Source organism: Macrosteles quadrilineatus, unplaced genomic scaffold (assembly GCF_028750875.1).
Source record: "Macrosteles quadrilineatus isolate MER2022 unplaced genomic scaffold, UCM_ALF_1.0 Scaffold_5__1_contigs__length_97177068, whole genome shotgun sequence".
NCBI classification, from domain to species: domain Eukaryota; kingdom Metazoa; phylum Arthropoda; class Insecta; order Hemiptera; family Cicadellidae; genus Macrosteles; species Macrosteles quadrilineatus.
The window spans coordinates 63,707,313-63,723,751 of record NW_026542598.1 but is presented as its reverse complement, the minus strand read 5'-3'; the positions used below and the strand labels follow the sequence as shown (position 1 = coordinate 63,723,751).

Sequence of the window (16,439 nt, the reverse complement as noted above, 5' to 3'; positions counted from 1 at the left end):
TATCTCTTGCTGCATTTACGACACTAACTAATTGAGACTTTAACCTACCACTACCCGCCTCCTCCATCGTATCTATATTCAGGTCCATTTGCACGCTATATTTGATTCCTAATGCTCTCCATGCTCAACACATAAACATTAACATGTGTTAGGTTATGACGGAAAATTCGGGTAGAGAGACAATATTAGGTTTTAATATCGGGATTTAGTGGAATAATACTAACAGCAGTCACACCTTAAAATTTTTCCAGATAGCCTAGCCTACAATGAGATAGTCCAGGATTCTAACGTGTTCGTTAATTAATTGTTGTTTCGAGTTTATTGGCTCAGACTCTGAATAAAATTACAACAATGCCAATAACTTATATTAGATTACCTTTCACAAGTGATCATCACAGCCACTCAAAATATGAATTTGGAATTAAATAACGTGCGAATAAGAATATGACAGAATAATTTAACGAGGTTTAATAAAACGAGAATCAGAACTTGGTTTACACCAAAGTAAAACGTGTCCTAATAATAATTACTCGGTCAATCACCAGAGTCATTTGTAACTAATTTTAATCGGTCGATATAACTTGGTGTATACGGTGTCTATAACACAAATCAAAATAATAAAACGGTCATAACGCTTGGTAACCATCAAAGCCTCGTGTAAGACACAATCTACACTTACATTAATTTTTGAGCCGTAACAAGGTAAGCTACTATATGTGTTGTCCTTTTATTGTTGTTTATATATAGTAAAAGTTCACAAGATCTATTATTACAGGGTTGGTGATAAATTTTTAAAATAAAATTCCCTGTCTTTTCCAGGTTTTCCAGACAGATTTTATAAATAAGAATACCGTAAGTCGATATCGACTAATCAAAATCAAGAAATATTATAAAAAATTTTAATATTTAACTTATTTAATCATTCCCAAATACAAAACTTGTTTTAAACTATATACATATCGATTCTTAACCCTTGCCGATAACTAACTATCGATATACAAATGTGCATCAGTGCTTACGTCGATCTTTTTGCCATTAGTCATCACCCTAACAAAAACATGTTTAGAGCAAAAATTTAGCATATTTGTAAAAAGGTAGTCTTTCTGGAGAAAATCCAGAATTTTTTCATAACTCCCTGACTTTTCCAGACCAAAAAAATTCCCTGACTTTTCCAAGTTTTTTCTGACTGTACCAACGCTGATTATACTTTGGTTTTTGACTACAATAAATGTTTCTTATGATGGAACAAAGCTAAAAAAATAACAGCGACTGATTAGGTTATGATATATCCCTCACCTACAACATATACTCTCTCTCCCTCAACTAGGTTGAGTGCTTCTGGATTCTCCGCAACATATGAACAGATGGAGAAGAGGACGTCTCCCTCCGTGGTCTCAACAATCTTCTCACCTGAGCAAGGGTTGATGGAATTAGTAAATCAAGGTTATGTTATGTTCAATAAAAGTAATTATTTCACATTGCTATGAACTGGATAGTAAAGAAGTGACGGTTTAAGTATAGATAAGTGAGTAAAAATTATAACAAATTTTAAGATTTAAAGGGCATCTAAAGACGGCCCCACCAACGTTCATGATGAGCAACGCACTGGGTACTGGGGACAGTGGACACTGCCCAGTGCGTTGCTCATGATGGACGTTGGTGGGGCCGTCTTTAGATGCCCTTCTGTGTTCGCTGGAACTTACACACTTGCGTACCATTCCGTCACTCATAAATGTTCTTGCCATACATCTCACTAATCTGTCGATAAATTTCAATGGCTTTAAAACTCTAATTACAGCGCGCACTTCACATTCGGCGGCAGTCTCAATTGGCAGCACCATTTTGAATGCTCGATACCGGATGTAAACACGGCCGATTGTTGTCGAATTTCCGGCTAGGGCTTGCCAACAGATGCACATATACAGCGAAAGTGTCCAAAATGCCAATCGCAGCACTGCAACGGAGAAATTGAAAAACGGTACTTACTTAAAAAACATGCCTCGTAATAGCAAATTTGCTAGACAGAATGTTATGTTATGTGATTTCTATTGTACTGTCAAATATTTCATCATCTGTTTTATTTAAGACTGTTTTGTTTATGTATGTAATGTTTACAGTTTTGTGTTAATTCTCTTATTTAAAATGTAGCAGATTTTTAAGTTGAATAAAAGCATATAAATTTTGTTTCTAAACATTTCTTTTCATAAAACACAATTATTAAGTAAATAACTTAAAACACATTTTTCAGGGTACAGAAAATTAGTCATTTATAATTTTCTTTTTAACTTAACGGAATTATATATATAAATATATATTATATGTGTTTTTTTGTCCTTGGACGCTAGGCACGAGCCTGGGATTGTTTTTCACATTACTTCAGGCTAGACCTAGGGGTTGAGGCATTATCACTTAGATAAAATAATGATAAAATCCATTGGTGATTTGGCGGGATTTGAACCCGGGTCCTCAGGGACTGAAGCCACTTAGACCAGCTCGCTCCCCAACGGAATTATAACAATGCTGTTTACAACATACAGTTGAACATACCTCTTTCTACAGTTACTTCTTCTTCTTTCGTGATTGTAAGTCCTGCTGATTCTGAAAAAAAGTTGTGAAGAAGGAAATATTAATAATGACATAAATCACAACATTTATAAGCAACACACGGTTTGATAGTATTGACAGATAAAATATCATGCTTAGGCTATACATTTGTGCATTTTAAATGCGGCTGGAACGAATGGAAATATAATTAATCAATTTATTACAATTTCCTTACGCAGATTTACTAGAAACAATGATTTGCACCATATAACACAAACTGACATACAGTAGTTTATAGGTATATTTTGATTTGCCAGTCTAAACAAGTCCATGCAGCTGGATAATGAAACGGGTGATGTTTAAAAGGCCAAAGATCCAAAGAACCAATCTAAAATTCAAAATTTAAAACTACTGTAAAACTATCCCAGTTTGTATATTTTGTAGCAATTATGATTTCATACACCAGAGAAATATTTCCTATTTCAATATTACAAGTTTTATTTGGTGAATACAACTGTGATAACAGGAAAGAGGAAAAGTGATCAAAATGAATTTTCAGACAGTGTTTTTTTGCTATAAATTTCAGCAGCTTTACCACAAACTTAGAGATAGGGATGACCACATTAAATGGCACAGTGATATCTGATGCTGTTGCAAAACTATTATAAGTACAGTTATATATGAGATACAAACAGCTACAGTATTGTAATTCTATTGGACCATTTTTGGGCTGTTTAAACTATTTATAGTAAGAGAGAAAATCAAAAATATAGGCCTAGCATCGTACCGATTTACCTGTGGATTTTCTCACAGAAATAAAAAAATAACAATAACTTATGGTATAAATAGTTCAAAAACACACAATGACTTACAAAAAACGATTCTATATTGATAACAAACTTTGTAAAAACCAACATTCTTAGATTAATAAAGCCCCAAATAATGATGAAGCAATATGCTGGCGTTAAAAATAAGCCAAAGCAAAGCAAGCAATTTATACAATGAAATCAAGCCATCAAGCCCAATGATCGCGATCATTAGGTCTGGCAACGTAAAGAAAAGTAATCGGCAAAACCCTTATAAGTCAATCAAGATGTGTTATCAGACTTTATGGCAGTTTTTCATCCTAAAATGTGACTTAAAAAATTAGTATTCTTAGGACATTACAACATTTTGAATTATCTAGGATTTGAAACAAAATAGGGTTTTTTCTCTTTGGTTGTCAAAAAATACAGAGAGTCATTAATTTGGTTTCCTGAAGATTATGACTGTTTTCTAACTATGTGCGTAGAACGGGTACACAGCTAGTAGATAGTATAACAGATGCGTAACAACTGACATAAACCAATGAGCACAATAAACAGACATCATATATACAAGATTGACACAGGTAATGAACTGACAAAATGTGCAAAGCATGATTTTATTGCAAGCAATAATGAGAGCAATGGTTTACAAATATTGCATAAGCGTTTCAAAAAAAAAACCTATTTAAATGAGATTTTACGTTTTTACTAACAGCATCCAATTAAAAAATATAAGAAAGCATCTCCAAGCAAAAAAATAGCAATAATGCAAATTACCTTGACTGAACACTGGAATTGATGGTTTGGAGGGTTTCCTCTTCACCTTGATGTCAAGAGTCTCTTCTTCACACACAATGCTGGCTCTGTGTTGCTTTTGGCGCAAACCTATTTGAAATTCTTGTTCGATGTCTTCTACGTTGTAAGCAGACACAGATGATTTTCTGCGAAGAGGAATATTGAAATCTTGTTTCTGATCTACTTCCACTTCCTTTCGAATAGTAATTTCTGCACTTGCTTCATCAGATGTTGGTAGCATTTTCTTTTTTCTTGGAAGTCTGACCTTACCAGACATTGAAATGTCCTCTTCTTCATATGTTTGAAGAGAAATTTTAAACTCTTGCTCTATTTCTTCTTTGGGTTTTGTCACCTTAGGTTTAAAAGTGACATCCGTCGTAACTTCCTCTGGAACCATATTTTCTGAAGAAGGTCTCCTTTGTTTAAGAGTAAACTTTTCTTCTGGGTGTTCTTCGATTGATGGCTTACGCACAGACGATCGTCTACGAGGTGCAATAGTAACCTGTTCAGTCTCTTCAGGCTTTTCAGCTTTTTTCAAAACTACAACCATTCTTTCAGTATCTTCTAAAAGAGGCTTTTCAACCGGCACTGGTGCCTCTTTAGTAATTGTTAACTCCTCTGCGGCTTCTTCGAATGTAGGTGCTTTAGGTTTCTTCTTCTTCTTCATCACAAGGTTTTCCTCAACATCTTCAGTCACTTGAGGAATTATGCTTGGTCTCTTGGGTTTAATTACAAATTCTTCTGAAATATCTTCTTCTGTTACTTGTGGAATGATACTAGGTCTCTTTGGTTTAATGACAAACTCTTCTGAAATATCTTCTTCAGTTACTTGTGGAATGATACTAGGTCTCTTGGGCTTAATCATGAATTCTTCTGAAATATCTTCTTCGGATACCTGTGGAATAATGCTTCTTCTCTTTGGTTTAATCACAATCTCTTCTGATACATCTTCTGATTCTTTAGGTTCTTCTTTTGTTATTGTATACTCATCAGATATATCTTGTACCACAAATGGTTCTTTTGGCTTTTTCTTTTTAATTACCACTTCTTCCGATATGTCTTCTTGTTGTGCAACACTAGTTTTCCTTTTAGTTATAACTATTTCTTCTGAAATATCTTCATGAACTGGTTGTACCTTTTTCATGAATACCTGTTCTACCTGTTCTTCCTCTTCTCTTGGAATTTCAACTTGTTTAGTTACTGTGATTTCCTCAGATACTTCATCAACAATTAGAGGTTTTGGTTTTTTCTTAATGACAATAGATTCTTCAATTTCATCATTAATTGGTGGTTTCACTTTAGTGATAGTGACTTCTTCATTGATGTCATCTTTTACTTGTTCCTCTTTATCTTTGGTTGGTTTCTTCTTCAGTATAACGACTTGGTCTTCAGTTTCATCTTTTGGTAAACTGCTAGGTTTTTCCACAGGCTTACTCTTTTTGATTTTCTTTTTACCTTTGTCTACCACCTCAACATCCTTTGGTGCCATTTCTTCATTTGTTTTTTCTTCCTTGGGATATGCCGCATCTGGAGCATCCAATTTTCTATCAATCTTTGGTTCTGGGGACTTTTCCTTTTTAAATGGTTTAAGTTTGATTTCTTCATCTTCAGGTTTAGGCAACTCTTTTTGTTTGTATGCTAACGAAATTTGATCTTCTGGTTCTGGAATTTTGTCTTTTGGTTTTCCTAACACTAATTTCTTTTCTTCAGGTTGTTCAATAGGTTTCTCAATTGTCTTCTTTTTCTTTTTCAATTTTGTTTCAGGTTTCACCTCCTCAGGTTTATTTTCCATTGATTGAGGCTTATCCATATCCATGGCTGCTGGAATGTCTGAGTCAAAAGGTTTGAGATCAGGTTTTTCAATAATAACTTCTTTTTTATCCTGTTTAGGTTTTTCTTCTTTTGGCTCCTCTTTCTTAGGAAGCACAACCGAAACATCTTCTTCCTTAACTTCTTTTGGTGGTACTTTTTTCAATTTCACATCATACTTTTCTTCTTCCTCTTGGGGTATTTTGCCTTTACCTATTTTCAATTGAACAACATCTGGTTGATCTTCAGTCTTATCAGGTTTCTCTTTAATGGGTTTGGATATTACTGGCTGGTCTGGAGTAATGTCCTCTTTCTCATCAGTAAAGGGTACATATTCTTCAAGTTCTGTTTTTTCTAACTCAGGTAGCTTTACCTTTTTAACCTTTTTCTTCTTAACTTTCATAGCTTCCTCATAGTTTCTCGACAATATTCCATTGTCAATAACTGCATTGATTTCAGTTATCTGTATGTTGTGAACTGCTGGAGGGAAAGGTATACGAGTGATTCTGCTTTTTAGTAAAACTTTGGGTAATATTGTAGCTGGTTTAACCTCTTTCTTTTCTTTCACCGATGATTTTTTTAATTTAACTGATGCGAACAATGGAGTATCATCTACCTTCTCTTGTATCTTTAGTTTTTGAGGTTTGATTTCTTTGATTTCAATTTTTTCTTTTTTGAGTTTAACCTTCTCAGGAATTTTGGCCGTGATGTTATCTGTTTTCTTTTCTGGAATAGTATCATCTACATGATTTGGTTGTTCAATGATACTTTCCTGCAATTTTTCGGTGTTTTCATCAACTGGCTGTTCTTCTTTTTGAGCAACACCTACTGCTTCTTTTTTCTTAGGAATTGTCTTCTTCTTAGTGATTGGTTTTGGTACCTCATAAACATCCTGTTTGGTTACAGCTGCTTCTGCTACAGTCTGTGGCACATCTTTAATCTCAACAACTTGTTTATCAGGTTTGTCAGTTGTTATTGGTGATGCTTCTTCTACAGGAATATCAATTGTTGAAGGTTTTACCATAGTTGTTGGTTTTGTCGATTTTGTTGATTCACTATGACCTGGAAAAGACCCCTCTTTATTAAAATGAGTACCATCTGTCTGAATTTGTTCTGTGTTTGGGACGTTTTCTGTTGGGATTTTACGACTGGTGTCAGTTTCAGGTTGGTTTTCACTTGTAAGTGTACTAGGATGTTTTTCCACAGGTGTGCTTTCTATTTGTCTTTTTAAAGGCTTTGTTTTCTTTTTATCTCTTGGTGCAGTTATCATTAATGTGTCACTAGGGGATTCTGAAGCTGGTGAGTAACATTCTGTGTGTGTGTCATGTTTTGCATGATCTATGGGCATATCATTAATGCTAATAGTATCTTGTTTCAACTCATGCTTTTTTATTTCATCCATGTCACACTCACTTACCTTAACGACATTACCTTGTGGAACATGTTTTACATTTTGTGACATATTTGATCTTGGACTTGTGTGTTTGTCGGGTTCATCTGGTGTATGTTTTTGTTCGTCATCAGGGATTTTCGAATCATTAAATGAAGCACTATCTTCTGAAAGTTCACCAACAGATAAAATTTCTTCTTTTCCATCAATTATAATTTTCTTGATAGTTTTTATTTTTCTTTTTTGATTGCCTAAACTATCTGTATAAAGAGTCTCAACGTCGATAGTTTTTACTTCTTTGGGTGCAAGAAGGTTGCTTTGATTATCATCTGATATTTCTTCAATTTGCACATCATCAATTGGAAAGTCTAGAATAACTTCAGTAGATTCCTTTCCATTTGCATATTTTTTTACAACTCTTTTTCTTGATATACTTTTATTTAAATCATTATCATACAAGACACTTGTTTCAGTTGTGATGACCGAATAATTATCTTCTGCCTCTGTAATTAGGCCTGAATCCTCAGGGGTGTCTAATGCTGTAATATCACCAAGCTCCTCAAATGTGACACTATCTAATCTTTCAGGACCTATGCTGTCTTCAACGTCATGATCTAATAACGACGTGGAAGGCGTATCATATGGCTCTTCAATTGTCATAACCAGTGGTTCTGGTGATTCAAGTGAAATACTTTCTGATGGGTTCTTGGATTTCGGTTTCTTTTTGCTTTTTATCGGCTTTATATCTTTTATTAGTATATCCTCTTTGCTCTCATTCTTAAGAGGAGTCAAATTTGGAGATATAGATTCATTTTTAATTTGAGATTCTGGTATAACTCCTTTTTCTAATGGTTTAGGTTCATCAGATTTGTCATCAATAGGCTTTTTCTTTTTGATTTTCTTTTTAATCTTATCCAATGAATCATCCTCTTGAACTTCGTCTTCTTTATTTTCATCTTTAGGGTGTGACATTTTTGGTCCACAAATTTCCTTCTCAGTTTCGAGGCCTGGTAAGATATCTTTTTCAAATGGTTTAAGTCTAACTTCTGTATCTTCAGGTTGAGGCAACTCTTTTTGTTTATAAGTTAGGGCTATATCATCTTCTTCTTTTGGAAGTTTATCTTTTGGCTTTCCTAGAACCAGTTTCTTTTCTTCTGGCAGTTCTGAAGGTTTATCAGTAGTTTTCTTTTTAGTTTTAGTTTTAGATTCAGGAGTTGTTTTTTCGGGTTTTTTATCTAATGGAGAAGACTTATTGATATCAACTTCTTCTGGAACATCCGATTCAAATGGTAACAATTGAGGTTTATCACTAACAACCTTTTTATCACCAGGTTTTAGTTCTTCTTCCTCGTCTTTCTCTTTCCTAGGCTTAATAGGCGACTCCTTGTCATCTTCCACATCTTTTACAGGTACTTTTTTCAGTTTAACTTTTTCAACTTTTTCATCTTTCTCAGGCACTTTTCCTTTTCCCATTTTCAATGGAACAACATCTGGTTTATCTTCAATTTTATCAGGTTTCTCTTTAGTTGGTTTAGAGACTAATGGCTGGTCCGGTGAAATGTCTTCTTTATCATCAATAAAGGGTACATATTCTTCAAGTTCTGGTTTTTCCAACTCTGGTAGTGTTACTTTTTTAATTTTTCTCTTTTTAATTTTTGCAGCTTCTTCATAGTTTCTAGACAATATTCCATTGTCGCTAACAGCATTTATTTCAGACACATGTACATTGTGGATTTCTGGGGGGTAAGGGATTCGAGTGATTCTGCTCTTTAGTAAGACTTTTGGTAATGTTGATGAAGATTGTACATCTTTCTTTTCTTTAACTGATGGTTTCTTCAATTTGATTGTAGCAAACAAAGGAGTGTTCTCTTTTCTCTCGTCTATCTTTAACTTTTGAGGTTTAATTTCCTTCATTTCAATTTTTTCTTTTTTCAGCTTAACCTTTTCTGGTATCTTAGATTCCACTATGTCAGTATCTTTATCAATAGGCTTTTTCTTTTTGATTTTCTTTTTAATCTTATCCAATGAATCATCCTCTTGAACTTTATCCTCTTTTTTTTCATCTTTAGGGTGTAACATTTTTGGTCCACAAATTTCCATCTCAGTTTCAAGGCCTGGTAAGATATCTTTTTCAAATGGTTTAAGTCTAACTTCTGTATCTTCAGGTTGAGGCAACTCTTTTTGTTTATATGTCAGAGCTATGTCATCCTCCTCTTTTGGAAGTTTATCTTTTGGCTTTCCTAGAACCAGTTTCTTTTCTTCTGGCAGTTCTGAAGGTTTCTCAGTAGTTTTCTTTTTCTTTTTAGTTTTAGATTCAGGAGTTGTTTTTTCGGGTTGTTTATCTAATGGAGAAGACTTATTGATATCAACTTCTTCTGGAACATCCGATTCAAATGGCAACAATTGAGGTTTATCACTAACAACCTTTTTATCACCAGGTTTTGGTTCTTCTTCCTCGTCTTTCTCTTTCTTAGGCTTAATAGGCGACTCCTTGTCATCTTCCACGTCTTTTGCAGGTACTTTTTTCAGTTTAACTTTTTCAACTTTTTCATCTTCTTTAGGCACTTTTCCTTTTCCCATTTTCAATGGAACAACATCTGGTTTATCTTCAATTTTATCAGGTTTCTCTTTAGTTGGTTTAGAGACTAATGGCTGGTCTGGTGAAGTGTCTTCTTTATCATCAGTAAAGGGTACATATTCTTCAAGTTCTGGTTTTTCCAACTCTGGTAGCGTTACTTTTTTAACCTTTCTCTTTTTAATTTTTGCAGCTTCTTCATAGTTTCTAGACAATATTCCATTGTCGCTAACAGCATTTATTTCAGACACATGTACATTGTGGATTTCTGGGGGGTAAGGGACTCGAGTGATTCTGCTCTTTAGTAAGACTTTTGGTAATGTTGAGGATGATTGTACATCTTTCTTTTCTTTAACCGATGGTTTCTTCAATTTGATTGTGGCAAACAAAGGAGTGTTCTCTTTTCTCTCATCTATCATTATTTTTTGAGGTTTAATTTCCTTCATTTCAATTTTTTCTTTCTTCAGCTTAACCTTTTCTGGTACCTTAGATTCCACTTTGTCAGTATCTTTATCAATAGGCTTTTTCTTTTTGATTTTCTTTTTAATCTTATCCAATGAATCATCCTCTTGAACTTCGTCTTCTTTATTTTCATCTTTAGGGTGTGACATTTTTGGTCCACAAATTTCCTTCTCAGTTTCGAGGCCTGGTAAGATATCTTTTTCAAATGGTTTAAGTCTAACTTCTGTATCTTCAGGTTGAGGCAACTCTTTTTGTTTATATGTCAGAGCTATGTCATCCTCCTCTTTTGGAAGTTTATCTTTTGGCTTTCCTAGAACCAGTGTCTTTTCTTCTGGCAGTTCTGAAGGTTTCTCAGTAGTTTTCTTTTTCTTTTTAGTTTTAGATTCAGGAGTTGTTTTTTCGGGTTGTTTATCTAATGGAGAAGACTTATTGATATCAACTTCTTCTGGAACATCCGATTCAAATGGCAACAATTGAGGTTTATCACTAACAACCTTTTTATCACCAGGTTTTGGTTCTTCTTCCTCGTCTTTCTCTTTCTTAGGCTTAATAGGCGACTCCTTGTCATCTTCCACGTCTTTTGCAGGTACTTTTTTCAGTTTAACTTTTTCAACTTTTTCATCTTCTTTAGGCACTTTTCCTTTTCCCATTTTCAATGGAACAACATCTGGTTTATCTTCAATTTTATCAGGTTTCTCTTTAGTTGGTTTAGAGACTAATGGCTGGTCTGGTGAAGTGTCTTCTTTATCATCAGTAAAGGGTACATATTCTTCAAGTTCTGGTTTTTCCAACTCTGGTAGCGTTACTTTTTTAACCTTTCTCTTTTTAATTTTTGCAGCTTCTTCATAGTTTCTAGACAATATTCCATTGTCGCTAACAGCATTTATTTCAGACACATGTACATTGTGGATTTCTGGGGGGTAAGGGACTCGAGTGATTCTGCTCTTTAGTAAGACTTTTGGTAATGTTGAGGATGATTGTACATCTTTCTTTTCTTTAACCGATGGTTTCTTCAATTTGATTGTGGCAAACAAAGGAGTGTTCTCTTTTCTCTCATCTATCATTATTTTTTGAGGTTTAATTTCCTTCATTTCAATTTTTTCTTTCTTCAGCTTAACCTTTTCTGGTACCTTAGATTCCACTTTGTCAGTATCTTTATCAATAGGCTTTTTCTTTTTGATTTTCTTTTTAATCTTATCCAATGAATCATCCTCTTGAACTTCGTCTTCTTTATTTTCATCTTTAGGGTGTGACATTTTTGGTCCACAAATTTCCTTCTCAGTTTCGAGGCCTGGTAAGATATCTTTTTCAAATGGTTTAAGTCTAACTTCTGTATCTTCAGGTTGAGGCAACTCTTTTTGTTTATATGTCAGAGCTATGTCATCCTCCTCTTTTGGAAGTTTATCTTTTGGCTTTCCTAGAACCAGTTTCTTTTCTTCTGGCAGTTCTGAAGGTTTCTCAGTAGTTTTCTTTTTCTTTTTAGTTTTAGATTCAGGAGTTGTTTTTTCGGGTTGTTTATCTAATGGAGAAGACTTATTGATATCAACTTCTTCTGGAACATCCGATTCAAATGGCAACAATTGAGGTTTATCACTAACAACCTTTTTATCACCAGGTTTTGGTTCTTCTTCCTCGTCTTTCTCTTTCTTAGGCTTAATAGGGGACTCCTTGTCATCTTCCACGTCTTTTGCAGGTACTTTTTTCAGTTTAACTTTTTCAACCTTTTCATCTTCTTTAGGCACTTTTCCTTTTCCCATTTTCAATGGAAATACATCTGGTTTATCTTCAATTTTATCAGGTTTCTCTTTAGTTGGTTTAGAGACTAATGGCTGGTCTGGTGAAGTGTCTTCTTTATCATCAGTAAAGGGTACATATTCTTCAAGTTCTGGTTTTTCCAACTCTGGTAGTGTTACTTTTTTAACCTTTCTCTTTTTAATTTTTGCAGCTTCTTCATAGTTTCTAGACAATATTCCATTGTCACTAACAGCATTTATTTCAGATATATGTACATTGTGCATTTCTGGTGGGTAAGGGATTCGAGAGATTCTGCTCTTTAATAAGACCTTTGGTAATGTTGAGGAAGATTGTACATCTTTCTTTTCTTTAACCACTGGTTTCTTCAATTTGATTGTAGCAAACAAAGGAGTATTCTCTTTGCTATCATCCATCTTTAATTTTTGAGGTTTGATTTCCTTGATTTCCATTTTCTCTATCTTCAGCATAACCTTTTCTGGAACCCTAGATAAATCTCCAATAGGCAAATCAGAATCATTAATAGGTTTTTCTGTAGTCTTTTTCTTCTTCTCATTCATACCAGGCTTTATTTCTTGAGAGCTTTTAACTACTGGAGAGGATTGGTCAATGTCTCCTGGAGTTTCGGAACTACATGGTGCTAATTCAGGCATGTCACTGCCACTGTCATTAGAATCAATTTGTGGTTTATATAATTTTTCATCAACGTTAACTGGTTTCTTTTTTTGCTTCTTTTTGACATCTTTGGGTTCTTTTGGGATTTGCAAAGGAACCTTCTTAAGTATTTCTGCTAAAAGCGACCCTTTATCAGAAGGAGTAAAAATTTCTTCATCTTCCTTAATGGCTTCTTCTACTGACAGCTCTGTTGAAACTTCTTTTTTGCCGTCCTTCTTCTTTTCTATTGTGCGTTTTTTGGTCTTTTTAACTTTGTTATCCTTTGGAGCCATGACTTCAACTTCAGTAATAGTCACTTCATCTGGCATATCCTCGACCTTTTCAGGGACAACTGCAGAAATTTCTGGAAGCGGTTGGCATTCTTCGTCAAATAGTATGCCTTCTTTTGGCGTATCTTCAAACACCTGAATCTCTTCTTTTCCATCTTTAACCTTTCTCACGGTTCTCTTTTTTGTCACACGTTTCTTATCTCCATCCTTAGAAATAACAGTTTTTGTTTCCACAGTTGTATGATCTGCTAGGTCTTCAACTTCAGTAATAATTGGAACTGCTTCTTCAACTGGGGCTAAATCAGACACTTCCTCAAATACTATGCCTTCCGTAGGTGTTTTTGACTCCTTTACTTTCTTTTTGATCTGCTTTGTAACTACTTCTACTGACTGCTCTGTTGAAACTTCTTTTTTACCGTCCTTCTTCTTTTCTATTGTGCGTTTTTTGGTCTTTTTAACTTTGTTATCCTCTGGAGCCATGACTTCAACTTCGGTAATAGTCACTTCATCTGGCATATCCTCGACCTTTTCAGGGACAACTGCAGAAATTTCTGGAAGCGGTTGACATTCTTCGTCAAATAGTATGCCTTCTTTTGGTGTATCTTCAAACACCTGAACCTCTTCTTTTCCATCTTTAACCTTTCTTACAGTTCTCTTTCTTGTCACACGTTTCTTATCTCCTTCCTTAGAAATAACAGTTTTTGTTTCCACAGTTGTATGATCTGCCAGGTCTTCAACTTCAGTAATAATTGGAACTGCTTGTTCAACTGGGGCTAAATCAGACGCTTCCTCAAATACTATGCCTTCTGTAGGTGTTTTTGACTCATTTACTTTCTTTTTGATCTGCTTTGTGACTACTTCTACTGACTGCTCTGTTGAAACTTCTTTTTTACCGTCCTTCTTCTTTTCTATTGTGCGTTTTTTGGTCTTTTTAACTTTGTTATCCTCTGGAGCCATGACTTCAACTTCGGTAATAGTCACTTCATCTGGCATATCCTCGACCTTTTCAGGGACAACTGCAGAAATTTCTGGAAGCGGTTGACATTCTTCGTCAAATAGTATGCCTTCTTTTGGTGTATCTTCAAACACCTGAACCTCTTCTTTTCCATCTTTAACCTTTCTCACAGTTCTCTTTTTTGTCACACGTTTCTTATCTCCATCCTTAGAGATAACAGTTTTTGTTTCCACAGTTGTATGATCTGCAAGGTCTTCAACTTCAGTAATAATTGGAACTGCTTGTTCAACTGGGGCTAAATCAGACGCTTCCTCAAATACTATAACTTCTGTAGGTGTTTTTGACTCCTTTATTTTCTTTTTGATCTGCTTTGTAACTACTTCTACTGACTGCTCTGTTGAAACTTCTTTTTTACCGTCCTTCTTCTTTTCTATTGTGCGTTTTTTGGTCTTTTTAACTTTGTTATCCTCTGGAGCCATGACTTCAACTTCGGTAATAGTCACTTCATCTGGCATATCCTCGACCTTTTCAGGGACAACTGCAGAAATTTCTGGAAGCGGTTGACATTCTTCGTCAAATAGTATGCCTTCTTTTGGTGTATCTTCAAACACCTCAACCTCTTCTTTTCCATCTTTAACCTTTCTCACAGTTCTCTTTTTTGTCACACGTTTCTTATCTCCATCCTTAGAAATAACAGTTTTTGTTTCCACAGTTGTATGATCTGGCAGGTCTTCAACTTCATCAAAGAGTTTGCTTTCTTTAGGTGTTTTTTGTTTCCATGTTGCTCCCTGCATTACCTTAACTGTATTTTCATTTTCAAGAGTAATATTTTCATCTGTTTCTGTAGCGTTTTCACTTTTTGTTGTGATAGGTGTTGTCTTACCTGTTTTTTCCATTGTTGTATTTTGTGTTAGTATGTCTACCTTTGACTCTGTAACACTGTTGTATTGTGTTGCTTCAGTTGTAACTTCTGTGGCTCTGTGTTTGGGTGTATGTGACTCTTCAAGTGGATGTCCTGTAAACACACAAATAGTTGACAACATGCACTTCATTGCATCAATCAACAATAATACTTACTGTGTACACAATGTTACCACATCACACTGACATTTAGCTTAGGAATGATTTAATATTTTTACCTCAAAGCTAACATATCTGTTTAACTTTTACAGAAAATCATCAAAAGCTTATTATGAATTCCAAAAAATTATACCCTTCATTTAGGACTTGAAATTATTCATGAAAAAACTTATTATATATTATTATTATATTTTAAGCACTTGTTATCACTTAACAGTGTAATAAATATATTTCGGAATGTTGTTATCATAGTGTGCAATAATCAACTTTTGGAATGATGTTTTCAGTATGTGCAATAGTTAAAATTTGGAATGTTTAACATAGTGTACAATACTCAACATTTGGAATGTTTGTAATCATAGTATACAATACTCAATATTTGGAATGTTTGTTATCATAGTGTTCTTGATTACAAGTGGTTTACAGTAATTCCTTTTTCTGCTATATATTCAGTTCTTGTTTTCATACTGCCCCATATAAATCTGATCTCTAAACTACAAAATATTACAATTTTTAGACAAGTAAATTAAATAGCCCTGCATTTTTATGTGGATTTTATAAAAGCTAAAGTGATCATAAGTATTTAAGTTAAATACATTAAAATATAGCCCACAAAAATAAAATATAGTTTACTAGTTGTAATACTATTAGTAAATGCCGGGTTTTACACAAAAATTAATTTTAAAATGTCATAATTGGAACTTGAGGCGCAACACACTTCACTCAAGTTCTTGTCGTATGGTAGGCCTACTAAAAGATTGTAAAACATCTTGGTTGGGCATTGTTCCCTATCAAGCCTAGAATTTTTATGCCGATCATATTTATTTCTTGGCAAACACATTTTAAAGTTAGTGTTGTTACTGACTGTTAGGGCCGCAGCAATACATTTTTAAAGGGGGGGGGAGTCTTAAATTTGCCACCCTTTCACCACCCAACAGTGGATTTTCTGAGTGTCAATGGCATTTTACAGTCAGTCTTAACAGGAGGCACCCAAACTTTTGAAAGAAAATGGCCTAAACAATTAATGATAGCCTGTGTTAATATTAGGTTATTAAAATTTAATAATTTTTAAAATTGGTATATTACTATGAAACCCTTAAACATGTAAATGGTAGAATAAAATTTTTAAGAGAAAAAATCAAACAAATTCTGTAATACGTGTTTATTAAATTGCAGTGATCATACAGATCTCTAAACATAAATTCCCTTAAAAAGATAATGAAGTTAATAAATTAAATTTTACTATTCTAGATGTTTAACAGCAAACGTCTTGATTGTGTCAGAAAATGAAATGTAAGACGCTTTTTTATGTTTAATTGAGATGACT

At 34.2% G+C, this 16,439-nt stretch overlaps 1 protein-coding gene across 1 annotated transcript in view; it reads right to left on the bottom strand.

Moving 5' to 3' along the window:
* LOC128995652 (titin-like) overlaps window positions 1–16,439 on the bottom strand; it is an 86,467-nt gene that overhangs the window by 42,809 nt on the left and 27,219 nt on the right. Inside the window, exons 3-5 of the mRNA XM_054420669.1 lie at window positions 4,128–15,047; window positions 2,548–2,598; window positions 1,297–1,410 (exon numbers count right to left, since the gene is read on the bottom strand). Of these exons, the coding sequence (XP_054276644.1) occupies window positions 1,297–1,410; window positions 2,548–2,598; window positions 4,128–15,047 (11,085 nt within the window). The remainder of the gene's footprint in view (window positions 1–1,296; window positions 1,411–2,547; window positions 2,599–4,127; window positions 15,048–16,439) is intronic.